General features: G+C 33.3%; 2 protein-coding genes across 3 annotated transcripts; one reads left to right on the plus strand and one right to left on the minus strand.

The window, feature by feature from the left end:
• Positions 1-9,471: 9,471 nt before the first annotated feature.
• Positions 9,472-12,669, minus strand: LOC129884851 (ADP,ATP carrier protein 1, mitochondrial-like). Of its 2 annotated transcripts, none has more exons than XM_055959128.1 (4): positions 12,518-12,669; positions 11,265-11,734; positions 10,788-11,159; positions 9,472-10,009 (listed from the first exon to the last, which is right to left on the minus strand). In XM_055959128.1, the coding sequence occupies exons 2-4, from the start codon at positions 11,730-11,732 to the stop codon at positions 9,713-9,715; spliced, it is 1,137 nt and encodes a 378-aa protein (XP_055815103.1). In that variant the 5' UTR covers positions 11,733-11,734; positions 12,518-12,669; the 3' UTR covers positions 9,472-9,712. The 2 variants fall into 2 exon arrangements, with proteins under 2 accessions (XP_055815103.1, XP_055815102.1); XM_055959127.1 differs by having other exon boundaries at positions 11,265-11,740.
• A 3,983-nt stretch (positions 12,670-16,652) lies between these two features.
• LOC129884852 (uncharacterized) lies at positions 16,653-19,403 on the plus strand. Its single transcript, XM_055959129.1, has 6 exons — positions 16,653-16,964; positions 17,068-17,135; positions 17,536-17,588; positions 17,693-18,190; positions 18,313-18,487; positions 18,998-19,403. The coding sequence occupies exons 1-6, from the start codon at positions 16,820-16,822 to the stop codon at positions 19,184-19,186; spliced, it is 1,128 nt and encodes a 375-aa protein (XP_055815104.1). The 5' UTR covers positions 16,653-16,819; the 3' UTR covers positions 19,187-19,403.
• Positions 19,404-19,447: the final 44 nt, after the last annotated feature.

Raw genomic sequence — 19,447 nt, forward strand, 5'->3', positions numbered from 1 at the left:
GTTGAATCTCAAAGTAGGTATGTATCGAACTAAAATTAAAAGAAGTACTACATCATTTTTATTTTCCTTCAAGTGTTTCCTTGATTTTTTAAAACTATAATCTTACAATTATTTTACGACTTTGAAATGGATAAGGGACCACAATTTGAAAAAAATGATTAAGTTGTGGTCCCTTTGAAGTGGTTCACTGTCCCGTTCGATACAATTATCTTTTAAATTGAATTGATAATTTAAGCATTAAACCTGTTATTTGCATTTCAGATGGAAACAAAATAGTGGTAAAGTACTATTTTTATTATTTATCATGGCATTAGGTAAGGCTTATCTCAATTCATTATTTGCCCAATATTAGGCTTTCACCTTATATTTTCACACTTTTGAATGTCTTTGAGCAATATATTCTCACCTCATAATTTATCTTTAAGAATTTGAGTTAGATCAAAGCTTTATTTTCTTATCATACTTTTAAAGTCAGGCTCATCTCAATTTATTATTTATAATGTTGAACCTCTATTTTATATTGATCATGCTTCATATATTCGATCTTGGACAGAGAAGTGTTGAGTCCCACATTGATATTTTAGGGGTGAAATTGTCTCTTTATTTATCTTCAAATAATTTTCAGCCCAGAAACTAATTTTTGTATAGACTAGTTTGATAAACAAACACTTATTTAATATATAAAAAACATAAAAATAACTTTTGAGTGAGAAAGGAAGCAAAATCCAATGGTCCAAAACAGAGTGAAAACCAAGAGAAGATCTTATAATTTTGGGAAACAAAGATTGTCACTGCAATATAGAGAACCATGGATTTAAGGGACCACACAATCCTTTGTCTTCAAGCAAGGAATTTGATCTGTTTTTTGACCAACTACATGTCCCTCATTGTGCGCGCTCGTTTCTTCCGTCTCAAAATAAGTGTTATTTTATAAAAAGATATATTTCAAAATAAATATTATAGTATATTTTTTCAACTACACATATATAATTCATCTTTTTGATAGTGTTCAATTTTCAAGAGATATCCCCGAATCATGCGTATAGTGAAAGTTTTAGTGCACCAAATTGCCCTTTATTCATTTTATAGGAATAGTTTAATAAACTAATACATATTATATTATCGATTTTTTAATCAACGTAATATTTGTTTAAGTGACACTTGTTTGGTAACAAATGAAGTATTAAAACTATTTCCTCTATTCCCTCTTACTTATTTACAACGATGCTAAGGGTAAAAATAAAATAAAATAATTATCTTTTTCTTGATTTATTAAAGTAAATAAGTAAAATAAAAGAAGAAGTTATTCTTAATAAATAAAAGTGAATGGAAAAAATATGTTCTTAATTACGTGAAAAAAGTTGGTCAACAAATTAACTAAAGACTTCATATGAGTATTTTATAGGAAAAGAAGTTGATTTATCTTGGGAAATGATTAGATTGTATGATTATCTTCATTTAATAACTTGAGAAAATGATTATCTTCACATTCCGGTTGTGGACAGTAATCATCTTTACACTTTTTGTAACTTTACATGATTAAGCAAATCATACATAGATTCACATTTGAGTGCTGAGAATAGACAATTACTAACCAAAAGATTTGACAATTTTATTTAAAAAGAAAAGAGAAATTCTTGATTATATATGAGAATTCCGTTGTCTTCTAAAACATATCATTAAATGATTAAGGATTAACAATATTTTTGGTTCCTCAATTATTAATAAATTCTGATTTTAATTTTTGTGATATTTGAATAAGTATATTTGACCCTTATTAATTGAAGCATGCATATTTTTATCCCTTTCTTTATGAATTACCATGATTAGCAAATTGTTCCACTACTTAATTGTATACCACAGCTTGTATTGTTACTCTAACATAAATATATTTAAAAACTCATTTTAATTAATTGAAGGCTAAATATTTTTATCAAATATTATAAAAACTAAAATCAGAATTAATCAACAACTAAGAAACCAAAAATACTATATTACCCAAAGATTAAAGATTATAAATCGGTACCTCATCTATCATTAAATATTCCTAAAATCAAGCCACAACTATTTCCCGCATCAACTAACAAATCAATTGATAAATCTGTTTCCAATCACGAAACAAATCAAACAAACTTATATTAAAAACAAAAATATACGTTCAATTATTAAAAACACTTGATCAAGGGACAAAATTTTTAGAAGTGATAAAATTAATTAATGAAAGAACTCGCTAGCAATGTATGTTTATGATTTCTTACTCAGAAATATCTGCATCAAAGCTCGATTGATGCGGCTGTAAATGGTTTTAATTGATGTGACAAAATGGAAAAATAAGATTATATGTTTGGCCAAATATAATATTTCAATATTTGAACATTCTGAAGTTCAACAGCATTTGAAATACAAGCGAAATATTTGAAAGACTTGTTTGTAAATATTTCAAGTTAAATAATAATTTTAAAATTAATGTCTGAACACAATTTTCGAAAGAAAAAGGGTCAAATATATCCTTATACTATTAGAAATAGTTTAAATATATCTTTCATTATATTTTAGGACTAAATATACCCCTCTCGTCATACTTCCTATCCAAATATACCACTCTCATTACGTTTTAACATAAATTTATCCTTAATTCAAATTATCCAACCCCAATTAATTTTAAATTACTCAATTCTTTTAAAAACTCAGTGTTTAATTCATTTTCGATCCATTACCTCCGCTTTGAGTTCTTTTCTTTTCATGGCGTCCACATACGATTTTTTTGAATCTTGATGGATTATCAGCAATAATAAGGCTACTAGCTGGACTTAATTCACCATCCAATCTTAAATGGTGAAATATTGCTGCTAAAATCCTTTGTTTTTTTGAGCTTGATCTATGCTCTATGCTTCTTTAAATTCTATTTGAGAAAATCTGGCAAAAAATAAAAGATGTGAAATTTTTTTAAAAGAATTTTTCACCCACGAACTTATCGGGAAATCGTATAAAAGAAAAGAAAATAATTCAAAGGGGAGGCAATGGTCGAAGAGGGTTAAACAAGTGGGTGTCTAAAATAATAGGTATCATTTGTTTTATTAGTTTGCCACATGTTTTTCGTCAAAATTCAGGGTAAATTTGTGCCAACTATAATAAAATTGATATATTTAGAACAAAAATATAACAAAAGGTATATTTAAACTATTTTTAATGATATAGAAATATATTTAACCCTTTTTCGAATACACTTTTTAAACTTCAACTTTCGATACTAATCTTCTTTTTTTCCAACTTCAGCCTAGTAAGTCCAAATGGGTATTTCAAAGTCGGGCCTTTTTTTTTGGTGCAACTTCAACCATAGGGACAAAGCCCATAAACTGATATAATCAGCAACCATCTTTTCCTTATGATGGTCTTTAATTTTAGGGTAAATTGGTATAAAATAGTTTTATTTGCACCAAATAGCCAATTTTTATTTATATAAAAAATAGCTCAAAATTAGCGATATATGTATAAGCAACAAAAATTATTTCAATGATCATTTGTATATGTAATATATTGATATTATATAAATAGTGTATACACATGTATAGATGATGATAATGATATATCAGAGATATATATACATTGTTCATACAATAAAGTATACATTGCAGACCTATTTTTTTTTGTCAATCCCAACCAATTCAAATATCCTCTAAACAATCTCAAAATTTAGATATGAGCTCCTCTCAATTTTTTGAGTCTTTTGATATATTATTCACTCAAAATAATTCACGCTTACGTCATGTCAATTTTTAAGCCTTAAACATGAAAGGAGGAGGAGGAAGGAAGGAAGAAGATATTGAGCACAGTGACGTGGCAGTTAGTTAGGGAGGTGGAACTAACTTATGCAGAGTTAGTTAGAGTAGGTTGTTACAACTATGCTAAGTAGGTTAGTGATGAGTAAGTTGTAGTGTGAATTGTAGGTGTATATAATGTCAAGTATCTCATTGTAATTGGGTAACAAATTCTCTGAAAATAAAAATCCTCTTTCTCTATTCTCTTTCTCCAGCTTAGACTTTTGATCTTAGCTGTGTTGCAACTCTAAATTCATGGCATGAATCCATGGTTGCTGAAGTTTACATGGTATCAGAGCACTCGATCTAGTGCAAAAATTCTGCAAACTCGACTACTTCTTTTTCTTCCTTATTTTGATCTCTTCTTCTCTTCCAGTAATGAGTGATTCATTTATGACTGCACCTCGCACTGATCTAGTCACATATCATAATGATCCTCTATTTCTGCAGACTACAGATACTCTAGGGATAACACTGATTGCTATTCAATTAACTGGTACAGAAAATTATGCTTTATGGAGCAGGTATATAAAGATTGCTTTGCTTGGCAAGAACAAACATGGATTTATTAATGGTACTTGTGTCAAGTCTTCGTACATTTGAGCTCTGTTGAAACGATGGGAGAGATGCAATGCGATTGTATTATCTTGGATCATGAATGTTGTTTCAAAGGAACTGATGACAGAAATTACATATGCATCTGATTCTCGAAGAGTCTGGGAAAATTTGAAGAAGAAATTTAATAAGGAAAACAGTGTAAGAACCTTTCATTTGCATAAGGAGATAACTTTTCTTACTCAAGGAAGCAACACTGTATCAGTTTACTTCTCAAAACTCAGTGACCTCTGGGATGAGTTTGATGCCTTAGTACCTCTTCCAATATGTGCTTGTGAAACCTTTAAAACATTTGCTAAATATATCTAAAAACATAAAGTTTTTTGATTCCTCACAGGCTTGAATGACTCGTATTCTAGAGTCAAGAGTCAAATTTTCATGATGCAACCATTGCCTAGCTTGAACCATACTTATTCCTTGATTATGCAAGAAGAAAGTCAGAGATCTGTATCAACTATGATGCAGGAATTGGAAGTGGATGAACTTGCTGCAATAATGTCCAATAAATTAAGTTCAAACTATAAGCCTAAGAGAGCAGATCTATATTGTGACTACTTTAGAAGAACATGACATACTAGACCTTACTGTAGGAAATTACTTGGGCATTCCAATGATAGAGACTTTCAGAACAATAAGGGATATCCACATGACAGAGGTGACTCTCAACATGATCGAAGGGGGCATCACATGATAGAACACCAAATAATCACAAGGCAAAAGGGAAGTATCAACCTAGAACTACAGCAAATTACACTATTGAGGATGTAGAGAAACAATCCTCTACACAGTTAGCTCAAATCTTCTCACTAGGGCAATATTATCAGATTCAGTAGATGATTAAAAGAGGCTAGGATATTGAAGTTACAACAAACATAGCCACTATCAACACTGCTGGTACTTCTAACACTACTGATACTATTTCAGGTATTGTATTGTCACTTTTATCTAGATTAGAGTAAACAAGGTTGGTTGTTGATACAAGAGCTTCTAATCATATAGCCTCCGGGCTAGAGCTATTAAGTCACTCAAAACAGTTGATTAAAATTGGGAAAGTTCATATGCCAAATGATATCACTCACACAGGATCTGTAAGTATAATGAAAGATCAACAGATTAGTAATGTACTTTATGTCCCAAACTTCAAGTTTAATCTACTCTTTGTGTCCAAGATTACTAAAGAACTGATCTGTATGGTAGGATTTTATCTTGAGTTCTGTGTTTTTTAGGACCTTTGCAATGGCAAGGTGTTGGGGATTAGTAGAGAATCTGAAGGTCTATATCTGCTTGAGGCTGAATCCAAGTCACCACAATGCACTCTTCAAGTTACTAATAAAGATGAAGCTGATGCTCAACCATCACAATCTATAGTTGCCAATAAAGTGCTACATTCTACCTCCTCAGTTGTAGTCAATGAATCCATTACACTAAGCATCTGGCACAAGATACTTGGACACCTGCCCATTGCTGCAATAAAGAAAATGGATAGATTTATGCATAATGTGGTAGATAGTTTTTGTGTTTTATGTCTTGTATGCCCTCTAGTTAGACAAACTAAACTTCCTTTTTCAGTTAGTAGTACTCATTCAAATGTTATATTTGATTTATTACATACTGATGTCTGAGGTCCATATAGAGTACCAAGGGTTGATGGAAAGAGGTTTTTTCTCACTCTTGTAGATGATTTCTCAAGGATGATCTGGTTGTTCTTGATGAATTCCAAAGATAAGACTGTTTGTCTATTGAAAAATTTCTTCTCTATGATTTACACTCAATACAATTCTACTATCAAAGTTTTTAGATCTGACAATGGCTCAGAGTTTATTAATACAGCAGTTGTTGAATTTCTTTCCACTCAGGGCACCACTCATCAGACTACATGTGTATATACCACTTAGCAAAATGGGGTGGTTGAAAAAAGGCATAGATATATTCTAGAAGTAGCTAAGGCTTTGAGGTTTGAGGCAACTATTCCTATTACTTTTTGGGGTGATTGTGTTCTTACTACTGTTCACATCATAAATAGGTTACCTTCTTCTGTTCATGGAGGCAAATCTCCTTTTGAGTTGTTTTTCAAAAAGCCCCACTCTAGATCCCCTTAGATTGTTTGGTTGTTTAGCTTATGCACTCAATGTTAAAAGGAGAGATAGGTTTGTAGCCAAGGCCTTTTCTACTGTGTTCTTGGGATATTCAGCTACTAAGAAGGGATATAAACTACTTGATCTACATTCCAAGGTGATTCTGTACAGCAGGGATATTATATTTCATGAGTCTATTTTCCCCTTTAAACTACTCAAGAGTAGTAATGATCCTATTTTTCCTGTTATGGAGTTCACTGAAGAAGTGTTAGCTGATGCACTAGAGACTCATGTTGCTTATCCTAGTACACCATTTGAGCCTTCCTATGTTGTGTCTGCTCCTCCTCCATAATATGTAGAGCCCGTGGTAGTTGAGCCATCACCACCTACTGTGCCTTTGAGACAGTCCCAAAGAGATAGGACTACTCCTAGATGGTTTACTGATTATGTTGCTAATAATTGTGCCTATTCTATGTCCAACTTCTTATGTTATGACTCTTTAAACTCTGACTATACTAGCTGCTTAGCAGCTCACACTGCTGAGATAGAACCTCAATCTTATCATGAGGCTGCCAAGGATGATATACGGGTTTTGGCTATGCAACAAAAGATTACGGCTCTTGAAGAAAATGACACTTGGGATATAGTTAATCTGCCTCCTAGTAAAGCTGTTATTGGTTGCAAATGGGTGTTTAAAACGAAGTACAAAGCTGATGGTACCATTGATAGATTCAAGGCCAGATTAGTAGCTAAGGGGTTTAACCAAAAGAAGGGTCTGGACTACAACGAGACCTTCTCACTAGTTACCAAAATGGTAACTGTGAGATTAGTCCTTGCTGTTAGTGCTTCTAAGCAATTGCACATCTATCAGATGGATGTGTATAATGTTTTTTTACAAGGTGATTTATTTGAGGAAGTGTATATGCACTTTCTTTCTAGTTTTAGTTCATCACCAAGCTCTCCCCAGCAGGTTTGCAAACTTAAAAAGTCTCTTTATGGGCTGAAACAAGCCTCTAGGCAGTGGAACTTGAAGCTCACGTCTGCTCTCCTAGACTTAGGCTTTATTTAGAGTCATTTTGACTATTCTCTCTTTACTCATCATGTTGGTTCTGATGTTATTGTCATCCTAGTCTATGTGGATGATTTACTCATACTGGCTCTAATCCTGATCTTCTACAGTCCACTAGACTTAGCCTTCAACACAAGTTTAAAATGAAGGATCTTGGCCTTTTGAAGTTTTTTCTTGGTCTTGAGATTGCTAGAAATGCTTCTGGTCTTTTGGTGAATCAGAGGAAGTATGCCCTTGAATTGATTGCAGATTCAGGGCAAGGGGGAGCTAAGCCTGCTTCCACACCCATAGATTTCAACCAAAGACTTACATCACAAGATTTTGATGTGGCCACAGAAAGTACTATTAATGACAAGTTGCTAGATGATCCAAGTGGGTACCAAAGGATGGTAAGAAGACTATTGTATCTTACCATGACAAGGCCAGACATTGCTTATGCTGTGCAAACACTTAGTCAATTCATGCAAAAGGCTAAAGATTCTCATGTGAATGTTGCTATCAGGATTGTTGTATACATCATGCAAGCACCTGATCTTGGATTGTTTATGTCATCTATCAACTCTCAACACCTATTTACATATTATGACTCAGATTGGGACACATATACACAAACTAAAAAGTCAATAACAGATTACATGGTCAAGTTTGGTACCTCATTGATATCATGGAAATCAAAGAAGCAAGAGACAATTTCCAAAAGTTCAGCAGAAGCTGAATTCAGAAGCATGGCTTCAACAGTGACTGAGTTATCCTGACTCACAGTCCTATTCAAGGAACTTGGAGTTCCAATTAGAACCAATAGACATATTTTGTGATAGCAAGGCTTCCATCCAGATAGCAGCCAATTCTATCTTCCATGAACAAACCAAACACATTGACATAGATTGTCATTTTGTAAGGAAAAAAAATACAACAAGGGCTGATCAAAATACATTACATTGATACTAAAGAACAACCTGTTGATTTGTTTACTAAAGAGCTTGGAATGAAGAATATCTTCCAACCATTTAGCTTGAGGGGGAGTATTGAGCATAGTGACGTGGCAGTTAGTTAGGGAGGTGTAACTAACTTATGCAGAGTTAGTTAGAGTATGTTGTTACAACTATGCTATGTAGGTTAGTGATGAGTTAGTTGTAGTGTGAATTGTAGGTGTATATAATGCCAAGTATCTCATTGTAATTGGGTAACAAATTCTCTGAAAATAAAAATCCTCTTTCTCTATTCTCTTTCTCCAGCTTAGACGTTTGATCTTAGCTGTGTTGCAGCTCTGAATCCATGGCATGAATCCATGGTTGCTGAAGTTTACATAAGAAGAATGAAGAGAAAAAAGTCATTAATGGATGGAAGAAAATGACTAAAGAAGGCGAAGAAGAAAGCGTGAATTGCATTTGCTTGCAATTGAAATGTACCAAATGACCATTTTTGGTAAAAAATGATAATTGAGTTATTTTGGCTAAGGAATTTTGACTCAATGAACATTTTGTCTAATTTTCCCTTAATTTTATTTGAGTAAACTTAGATGTAAGATTTTTAGCAATTAATTGATCAGATCTAACCCTTCAAATACACAATAGACACGCCTTAAATTACACTCTTATTGCTAAACTATAGTTAATAAACACACATTCTTTCTTAATTATTGACTTAATCATGGTACTATAATATGATTTGGTGTAAACACTGATAGGATTAAATTTTGACCATTAATCAAATATTGTATAAGTGAATCTGGTTGTTGCTGTTAGTGTCTTCAAAATTGAGTGACTTGGATTTTGTTTGATACAGATCCAGAAGTTCCAAGTTTTTCAAAAAATCACATGACAATTGGAAGCACCACAAAAATAATAAATGATTTAACATAGAAAGTACTCAACTACATTATTGAGTTGGCTGGATAATCTATTTAAAAATTACCCCATAAAGTGGGGGAAGGAAAATTGCACCTTTATGCAAGATATGAGTAACAGAATTTGGCATTGACTTAACTAGCAACAGAACTGAAACCAGCAGCTGCTGCAGCAGCAATATGTATCACATCTCCTACTGAAAGATACTTGTGTTTTGGTATTCGATAATCAAGTTAGAATATTCGGAATAATGTTAGGTAGAGAGATGGCAAACATGATTGCTCAAACTTAAGCGCCACCAGAACCATACTTCTTTCCGAGTACAAGTAATTGGAGTTTGTCGTAGCCAGAAAGAACACCAGCACCAGCGATAGCACGAAGAATGTTTGCACCAGCACCCTTGAAGAGAGACTTTGCACCCTCATTCTTCAAGATTTGAGTAAATGCATCCATTGAGCTTTTGTATTTCACTGCTTCACCAGATGTCATCATCATTCTTCGACGAACAGTGTCAATTGGATAGGATGCTAGTCCAGCACCATTTGTGATTAACCAACCTAGTGCAAAGCTAGCAAAGAAGCTATCCTGAAACCAATAAACAACAAGATGTATGAAACATGACAAATAATTTATCAGCAAACATGTGTGTGCAAATGCTTCTTTCAAGTTTTTTTGATAATAATCGAGGCTTGCTGAGCTTCTTCATGTGACAGACATCGCAAAAGTACTCTGTTGAATGATCTACCATTGAGGGCATCGTAATTATAAACTATTTTCTTAACACTGATGGCGACCATTTGATAGCCTTGTTCGTGAATATACACAGAATAGGGCTGTGATGAGCCATAGATGTAAGGGTAGATGGATTGCTTAGCCAAGACTACTATCTCGACCTGAGAATTAGCGAGCTTTATAAGGCAGGCCACTACATAAGCTGCTGGCAGAGAAAGCTTGAAGAGCTTCTCTTCATTCATTACTAAGCCCAGGTCCCAGGTCCCAGGTCTTCGAGTCAGCTCACACTTTCTTGAAGAATCCTGCACCCATGGGCATATGACCTGGCAGTCCTTCCCTTTCTTCCGGAGCTTCATGGGCGCTGTCCCATTCCTCAATCAGAAGTTTGGATGTGAGTTGTACTCCACGAGGAGCCAAACGGGACGTATGGCCTTGCCTTGCCATTGAACCCTTTTCCCATATGACTAGAAATGCTCAATGACAATTTTCCAAATGAATCACAGTATTGAAGGCATATGCTTTGGACATCCAGTGCCAAGCTTAAACAAGAAGATCATCAAATGGACGCGATCACTAGAGTTTGCACTTAATAAAATTTGACAATGTGTAGTTAGTACTGATGCAGCATTACCTGTAGGGACCCAGTAAGAACAACCGGCTTCAAAGAATCATATAAACCAAAGTAGAGACCACGGTACACAATGATCCCAACACACGAGATATTGAATCCACGGTAAAGTCCAGCAACTCCATCAGATGCTAATGTCTTCTTGTAAACATCAACCAAGCCATTGAACTGTCGATCCCCCCCTCCTTTTGCAGCCTTAGCATCATTTGCTAGCCTTGTTCGGGCATAGTCAAGAGAATAGACAAAGAAAAGCGAAGATGCACCAGCTGCACCTCCTGATGCAAGATTGCCAGCAAACCATTTCCAGTAACCGTCTCTGTCCTTTTTGAAGTTAAAAAGCCTCTTGAAGTAATCCTTAAACGCAAAATTCAAGGCCTGCACAAAGAGTGAAAGAGAAAAATATATCACGAGATCAATGAAATGAACAAAGGGATGATCTACATTTACATATGATCAAATTCATCTGAGAAAAGAACGAGCCTGAGTTGGGAAATAACGAATAACGTTTGCTGTGTTGCCTCTCCACAAAGACACAACCCCTTCGTCCTTAATTGTTCGGCTAAAACATTCAGCTATGCCACTGTATGGTTTAGATAACCTCCCAGCTTTGATCATTTCATCCTGATTTTGGATCAGGAGTTTCACCCGCTCAATTGGAGCAGCCGCTGTCTTCGAGACAGCTGCTGAGACACCACCCATAAGAAAATCAATTGCAAAGCTGGAAAAGCCTTTCTCTGAAGGAGCTTGGACGAAAACTGGCGATGAGTAGGATGAAACCATGGGCATGTGATATTTCCCTTCGCATCGATGCAACCAGGGCTTAGTCTGATTTCCATATTTATATTGCCTTTGGCATGCCAGAAGATCTCGATTTTGGGTTGATCTAACAAGGAAATTGCCAGCTACCTTGTGAGTAACAGAGGGGTATTGTGGCTGATCAATCGTCATTTCTGTCTCTATAAACAAGAAAGATCAGAAAATTTTAACAATAACAACAATTACTACTACGCATCAATCCCAACTAAGTTGAGATCGTCTATATAAATCTTCACTAACCAAAGTAATAAAACATGAATCATGACGAATGCGACAGAATTACAAAATATGAATCACACAAAACTGATTATGTGTGAGAGAATAAGAAATAACTCGATAAACACACAAACATGTTAAGCCATAGATCAATACTCAATCACAACTTTTGTTCATGAAATCCTCAGATGTATGCATATACTGCCTTTTGTTACTTCATATTGCTACAGAACACAAAATTAAAATGGAAATCCAAGCAAATACCTATGGATACATGAAACAAATTTGATCATTCAATTTAAATATAATGTTTATTTTAATTGTTACATAAATTTTATTGCATGTATAGCTAAATCTATCATTATCTAACGAGGAAAGGTCCCATTTTATTTAACGAACGATTATGTGTGATTAAGTCGTTACCTGTTTTTTTTCCTCATTTAATCCTTTACCCTACATTTTTATAATAAATCTACCCGTAAGCTAATTTTCTTTGTAATATTATAAGTTTATTATTCAAATGTTTGATCTGTGGCATTATGTAACGACATGAAACAACCATCCAAACAAGATGTAACATCGGCATCTAATATACGTTTTAATTTGAGAGAACAAGCGTCACAAAGGTGAAATTAGATCCAAAACTTACTCCAAATCACATGAAAGAAGCAATCATGTAAAGAGAAAAACAAAACAATTACCTTCACTCTTTGATGATAAATGTTTATATGAGTTCAATTTGTTTTCAGAGAAAATGAAGAAAGGATAAAGGAGATTAACATTTTGGGAATAGGGTAGCTTTTAAGTGAGATGTAGAGAAGAGAGAGTCTTTCTCTTGCCTCTAACAGTGGAGTCAAATGTGGACATGATAGGTAGAGAGGGAACCAAGGAGACTGTTTTTGGTTTAAATATGACACCTATACCTATACCTTTGGTTTGTGTAACAAAATGAGAAATTATTTTATTATACGTGATGCATATAGTTCATGAGTATATTTCATCTCTCTCTGTTAAAGATATATAACACTCCACTTTTCTCTCAATTTTCAGCTTTAAAAAAATTGATTTGAGTTTTAAAAGCATGTATAAAGCCTTTTATTTAAGGCATAATATATAAATATCATTCTTAACTTGGCTTGGATTCAGCAAACAATTATGATTTCTAATTTTACTATTGCTGGTATTTTAACTATTCAAAAATTGAACAAATAGACACATTCGTCCTATATGGCATCCCACATGGTAATTTTGTATCCTACATGGCGTCCTACATATATTGTGCCACGTAGGACACGTGTGTCTACTTGTTCAATTTTATACAAATTTAAGTGCTTACTTGTGCACACATAAAATTGGAGGGCATAAATGTGAAATGAGGCTAAATTAAAAGACATATTTATGTATTATGCCTTTATTTAATTTCAAAATATTTGAATTATACAAAATCCATAAAACTATTTTTGACATTTCATTGGTTATTAAAAAATTGATATATATTGCATTAACTCTGAACATTTCTTAAAATATTACATGAGTTTTTATAAATAGTAGAGATGCATGCGAAATGGCTCAATTCGTTGTATAAATAAAAAATTCCCACCCCATTCCCAAAGGTTAAAATCCCTTCCAGTAAACTTAGCTCTAATTTTGTTCAATAGGGCATTGGATCTTTTGACATGTGTTCTACTTAAATTGAATGGACACAATATTTAATTTTTTTTTTGGAAATATTAATCATGGTTATCTCTTCCCTCTTTCATTTCTGTTTTTCCAATACCATGTCAAAGGATCACTACATATATATTTGACTTCTCCAAACATAATTGATTTTTTATTATCTTAATCTCGCCATCCTCATTTTGAGTGAGTCAACTACTACTCTTTTTTTTCCTATTCCTCCATGCACTCAAATATATAAAAACACCATCGTGAGAATATTGTCCTTTTATCACTTGGTGAATTTTTTAAAAATTATTATGTATAGTAATTGATCTTAATCAGAATTACGAGGATAACATATTGTTGTCCAAGTTCCTCAAAAATTTCGAACCCTCACTTTTTAAACTCTTAGGATGATGTTATGTTGTTTCATGATTGAATATCACTTGAAAGGTTGTGCCAATTCCATTTCGCCGGATTGAAGGAGTCATCAAATCACTATGATTTCTCCTAAAGCCTTGTGGATTGATTGTGTGGGATTGACTTTTCATGATAAAATGTACTTCCTTCATTTTAAAATAAGTGAATTGTTGGACCTTTTTCATAGTTCAAAATAAGTGGATTGTTCAAATAGTTATTGATAATTTCTTCTATTTTTGCCTCTCATTTACAATTTCTAGGTATTGCTTTCAAGAGAATTAATTATTTATATTTAATTATTTTAATTTAAATTATTTATATTTTCAAAAATAGTTTAAGAATAACTAAAAAGGCAAACATAAAAAATAATATTCAAATTATGTCCTCATTTCTTTTCTCAATGAGTGTATTGCCTCAACAATTTATTTATTTTAAAATAAAAGTCAAATAAGACAATCCTCTATGAAGACAAGACGGATGCTCATTGGTCAATAAAGCAATGAACCAACTAATAATAATGATGATGCCAAACATTATTATATTGCAATGAAACAACTAATAAACCGATGCCAATAACCAGTGTGATCACTAATCTGCAATATATTCTACTTTCAAAGTTATGTTTTGCACTATAATAAGGGATTTGAAATCATGATTTCAAACAAGTGATGATAGCAAATTGATTTGAAGTTAAAATTAAAATTTTATTTAAATATGTAATTTAAATATTTTAAGTTGTATATTTTTTATAAACATAAAAATATTAATTCACACATTGCGAAAATTATCAAAAAAATTTTAAATTCTTATACAATCTTACCAAATGAGCAAATTATAGTTCATAAACAAGATCTCGAAATATCCGAAGGCATCACTGATAAATTAGATATCTCTGTATTCTTTTTATAAATAAATATTTGTGATTACAAACTATCAAATGCACATAATTTTATACAGATCCACTTGTCAATAATAATAGTCATTAGTTATTCTTTAATATAATTTTTTTTCACATGGTATGAATAATCTCTTCACGATGATAACAAATCTTTCTCTTTTTTTTTTTGCAAAATTTAAAATAGTGATTTTTTTCTACAAAAAATAAACTTCCGAATCAAATTTTATAATTTAAACATGTTGAAATATCATACGAGATTCGACATTTTGAACCAGAAAACGCTCGATTTTCATTTCAGCGTAGGTGTAACCAACCTACTATTAAGAATATGACGGAAAGAAACAACAAAAAAAGAGAGCCAGTATAAAGATCTTCATTAGTTCGTGAATCGATTGTATACCACCACTGATAAACACTAGAATAAGAGATATTCACTAGATCAAGAGCACTCCCTTAAGTAAAAGTTTCCACGGCCGATTCACCAAAATGAGGATCCCAAATTGCATGAGCAATAGGTCTTTACATGTAAAGGGTCATGTACCCACGACTCCAAATTTCCTTGCCAAGCTACATGAAATAAATTTTTGAAAGTCCACAGAAAAATTATTGTTAATTGACCGAAGTGAGAAGCAAAACTATTCTGATAAAGACAATTTGAAGTCTCAAATCATGCATTTTGGAGAATTAAATATTTGAAATCAATCTCAAATCGCATATCCAAATGATGATTTGAAATCATGATTATATATCGCATGTCCAAATGCATATTAAGTAGGAAAAATTACACAGAAAGGCAAACATGTGATATGTATTTACTATACACAATTAAAAGTTTAAAAGAATTACAATTTTAAGCTATAGTCAGGGTCTTATAGCAAATTTTCTCTCCTCTCTCTTCTCTCTGCACTTTCTCTCTTGCCCACCTCTTCCTCGTTCTGCACTCTTGATCGCCTCTCTCCTCCTCTCTCTTCTCTCTGCACTCTCTCACTCACCTCTTCCTTTCTCTCACTATAGTGCAAATATAAATATTAATAGTCAATGATTTAAATACAAATGGTATCAGTCAATGCTACAAAATGGTAAAACAAACACACGTGGTAACACATAAATACCATACACAAGACAATGTATGAATACAAATGCACATGAATACAAATAAAATTTGTTACGAATAACAACACTGCTACAATTGATTTGCAGCAACTAATTGAAAACAATTGTCTTTGATACAAATCAATTGTATCAATTGCATTCTTGATACAATTATCGATTAAATATATAATTATCGATTAGATATACAAATCAATTGAATCTCTCTCCTAGATCTCGCTCGCCTCTTTCCTTCTCGCTCGTCACTCTCCTTTATCTAGTAGTTTTATATATATATATATATATATATATATATAAATCAATAATATCAATTGTATTCATGATACAATAATTGCTCAGATATATAAATCAATTATATCTCGCTCGCCTCTCTCCTCCCACTCTCAATCTCGCTCGTTTCTCTCCTCCTACTAATATGTAACTATGAATCGTAATTAAACAAACTAAAACTATAGAACTCTAATTAAACCCAAATTATAATCATTTTTAAAAAATTTCGTATTAAGTATCCCGAGATTATTAATTAAGGGATACAACCATACAAATTGAATTATCGAAACAACTCAAACTTCACAAGTGGATACATTATTAGCATGTCTTGAAAATGTCGTTTCATATTGTTTCGTCTTTACAAAAAGATTATCAAGTTAGATCTGCACTTAATTCCCATGAGAAAAATAAAATAATAAATGTGAAAAATCCCTAACGGTCAAAAATAAAAACCTGGAAAAGCCTTAAATAACAACGGTCTTGTTGAAAACTCTTTGGTGTCAGCTCCTTCAACAACAAAGAAACGTTGCATTTCACCTGTGAATTCATCTTTTTATCTTTCCCAATTCGCCAATTTTTATCTGGGTTTTTGTTCAAGAAAAAGAAGAATAAGAGCTTCTCAACTTCATCAGTTTTTGGTAATCTTATGGAGATAGCCGTCATTGATTGGAAAGCCATTGATTCAAGATTCGTTAAAGATGATCTTTATGAGCATTTTAAAGCTCCTCAATGGGTTGATTTCTTCGCCCCGGATGCTCCTGTTGATGATGATGCTTGGTTCTGCATACCAGGTAAATGTTGACAAATGGGTTGATTTCAAAGTATTAATTTGACTTAAATTTGGGGGTTTTCTTGTAATCTTTTCTTCTTCTTCTTCTTCTTGTTTTGGAGCAGAGTGTAATCATCCAAAGACAGTGGAAGATTTCTACAAAGTAGCTACCCCTTCCTCCTCCTCCTCTAAGGTTTGTGCTTCCTATTTTTGGTTCGAAATTTTGTTTTTAAATTTATGAATTTTGCGCCTTTCGTCTCTCAGTTGATGAAATGTGGAAAAGGGTATTGTAATTCAAGTGTTTCTGCTTGTTTTATGAACTCAGTGCAAGAATCGAAGATTTGTTCTTCATTTTTCTTGAGCAAAAAGAGAAGTGATATCAGTATTTCTGCTTAGTTTCAAGAGTGTTAGTCAATTTAAGTGGGAATGGGAAATTAAATAATCAATCTTCATTTTCTCTGTGATTTGGTTTGTGAGATTTCACTAAGTTTGTTGTTGTTTTCTCTCAGTGATTTTTGCTAGTTAACTGACATCCTGACTTAGTCTTAGAGAATGGAATGAACTTTTGCTGACCAATTTCTTGTAATTTTCAGCTTCAAAGGTCAGCTAGTGTATCTGATATTCCTCTCGGGGAACGAAATAGGAGGTACAAAAAATGAAAAAATAAAATCCAATCTTTTATTATGCAATCGATTCTACCTGAGTTTTATTTGGACAAGATGACGAACCGAATGGTGTTTTCAATTTCAGAGATGCAACACTGAAGAAGAGAGGGCAAATTCAACCGTCAGTCTCATTGAATAAAGACTTGAAATATGACAAGATTGTTGAAGATAGTGAAAATCAGAATCCCAATTTTGCAACCCCTCCAAGGTTTAAGGCTAAATTGATGAAACAAACAATCAAATCGAGCACGGAGAAGAAGCCAGATGATGAGAAAGAAGAACAGATACCAAAGTTGAGAAGTACTCTTTCAGCTAGGAATCTATTTGCTGGTGGGGATTTGTTGAACAAGGTATCTGAGTTCTGCAATGAGCTGAAGAGACTAGTAGTTACCAGGACTAAAGAGAGAGAGAAGTGTGCAGATGAGAACTTGGAAACAAGTCCACTAATGGGGGAAAATAAACAAAAGGAGCCAATAATTGTTGATGATAAAGAAAGGGAAAGGAAGCCATTAACGGAGATGACTAAAGAGACCAATGAACTAGTGGCAAAGAGCAACACTAAGGAGAAACAGAGAAGGAAACTGTGAGTTTCACATCACATAACTTATTTAGTCAACCATTTTTTTGTATCGAAAATACTAGATTCAGTTGAATGCATAGCATATTGGCCATACAAATACATTATTTGGTGAACTATCTATGCAGGAGAAATGATAATGCAGAAAACACACCAATACTTGTGGATGTGAAGAACATTAAGCGCAGAGATGAAGAGATCTTGTCTCAGATCCGCACAAATCCTCCCACTCCTCAGTGTTTCTCAGTCAGCCGGGGAATTACAAAGGCCACTCCATCTAAGCCTTTGAAATCTAGGCCTCTGGTATGTGTTATAAACCTTATTGTCCCTAGATTGAATTTTGCAGTTCAGGACTCGCAGACAGCAGCCTATGATCTCCTCACTTTGTATATAGTGATACTTGTTTAGAAATTTTCAGCCTCATCTTCGCTGCAGAGTCCATTATAAACTGTTATTTTCTAGTTGTTTTGATGTGCATGTGCCATTATCTCCATGCAATCCTCACCTTATGAGCTAACTTATCGTGTCAAGTTTAAGACTATGCCAAGGGTTTATTTCTGTATAGTTTCAGTGCAATGCAGTCTGCAATTTTAGCGACAACCAACTAATCCTCGAAATTTAATTTCATATGACATTTGAGATGAACTTTGGCTAGAATCAGCACTATTTAAGATCATTAAGATGGCTTATTGTGTTACCACCACTAGCTTGTTCTTGATTGATAAAAAGGCAAGAGCATTTTTAATGCTTTGAACTGTTGATCAAAATAATCCTGAGACTAATAACACTGAATTTGTATGAAATAAACTTTAGGAGACAAGGGGGATCCTTCAAGAACTGGAACGAAGCAGCAATGAAGGGAAGAGAAAGGAAGATCCAAGGAAGATGATGAGTAATAATTATCAAGAAGGACAGAGAGGTGATGCTATTGTTGCTGAAAAAGAAGCTACAAGAGCTTTGGATGTTTTCTGGTTCTTGAAACCTTGCACACTTGCCAGCTGAGAAAGGTTCAGGCCACTGTTGCTGAACAACATTTCATACTTTAAAAGTGTCATTTTGTTTTTCCATATTATTTCATTCTTTATAGTTTCTGATACACTCAATCAATCTATGATTTTACCCCATTTCTTTGGTCTTTGGGGAAAATAAGTTGTAAGAAAACAGTTCAAAGGTCCAGTGCATGTATTAAATAATATTATCCATTTATTGTTCATTGAAATATGCTTATCCTATGTGTGAAGTTGGAAAGGTTGATTTCAGCAC

The sequence above is a fragment of the Solanum dulcamara genome, chromosome 4 (assembly GCF_947179165.1).
Source record: "Solanum dulcamara chromosome 4, daSolDulc1.2, whole genome shotgun sequence".
Taxonomy (NCBI): domain Eukaryota; kingdom Viridiplantae; phylum Streptophyta; class Magnoliopsida; order Solanales; family Solanaceae; genus Solanum; species Solanum dulcamara.

Bases quoted from the DNA above. Each gene is read 5' to 3' on its own strand.
- LOC129884852 (XM_055959129.1), top strand. From the start codon at position 16,820: ATGGAGATAGCCGTCATTGATTGGAAAGCCATTGATTCAAGATTCGTT. The intron at 17,136-17,535 runs GTTTGTGCTTCC...TGTAATTTTCAG, and splicing joins CTTCCTCCTCCTCCTCTAAG to CTTCAAAGGTCAGCTAGTGT. The intron at 17,589-17,692 runs GTACAAAAAATG...TTTCAATTTCAG, and splicing joins CTCGGGGAACGAAATAGGAG to AGATGCAACACTGAAGAAGA.
- LOC129884851 (XM_055959128.1), bottom strand. From the start codon at position 11,732: ATGACGATTGATCAGCCACAATACCCCTCTGTTACTCACAAGGTAGCT. The intron at 11,160-11,264 runs GCTCGTTCTTTT...CTCTTTGTGCAG, and splicing joins TTCGTTATTTCCCAACTCAG to GCCTTGAATTTTGCGTTTAA. The intron at 10,010-10,787 runs GTAATGCTGCAT...TATTGGTTTCAG, and splicing joins TTCTTACTGGGTCCCTACAG to GATAGCTTCTTTGCTAGCTT.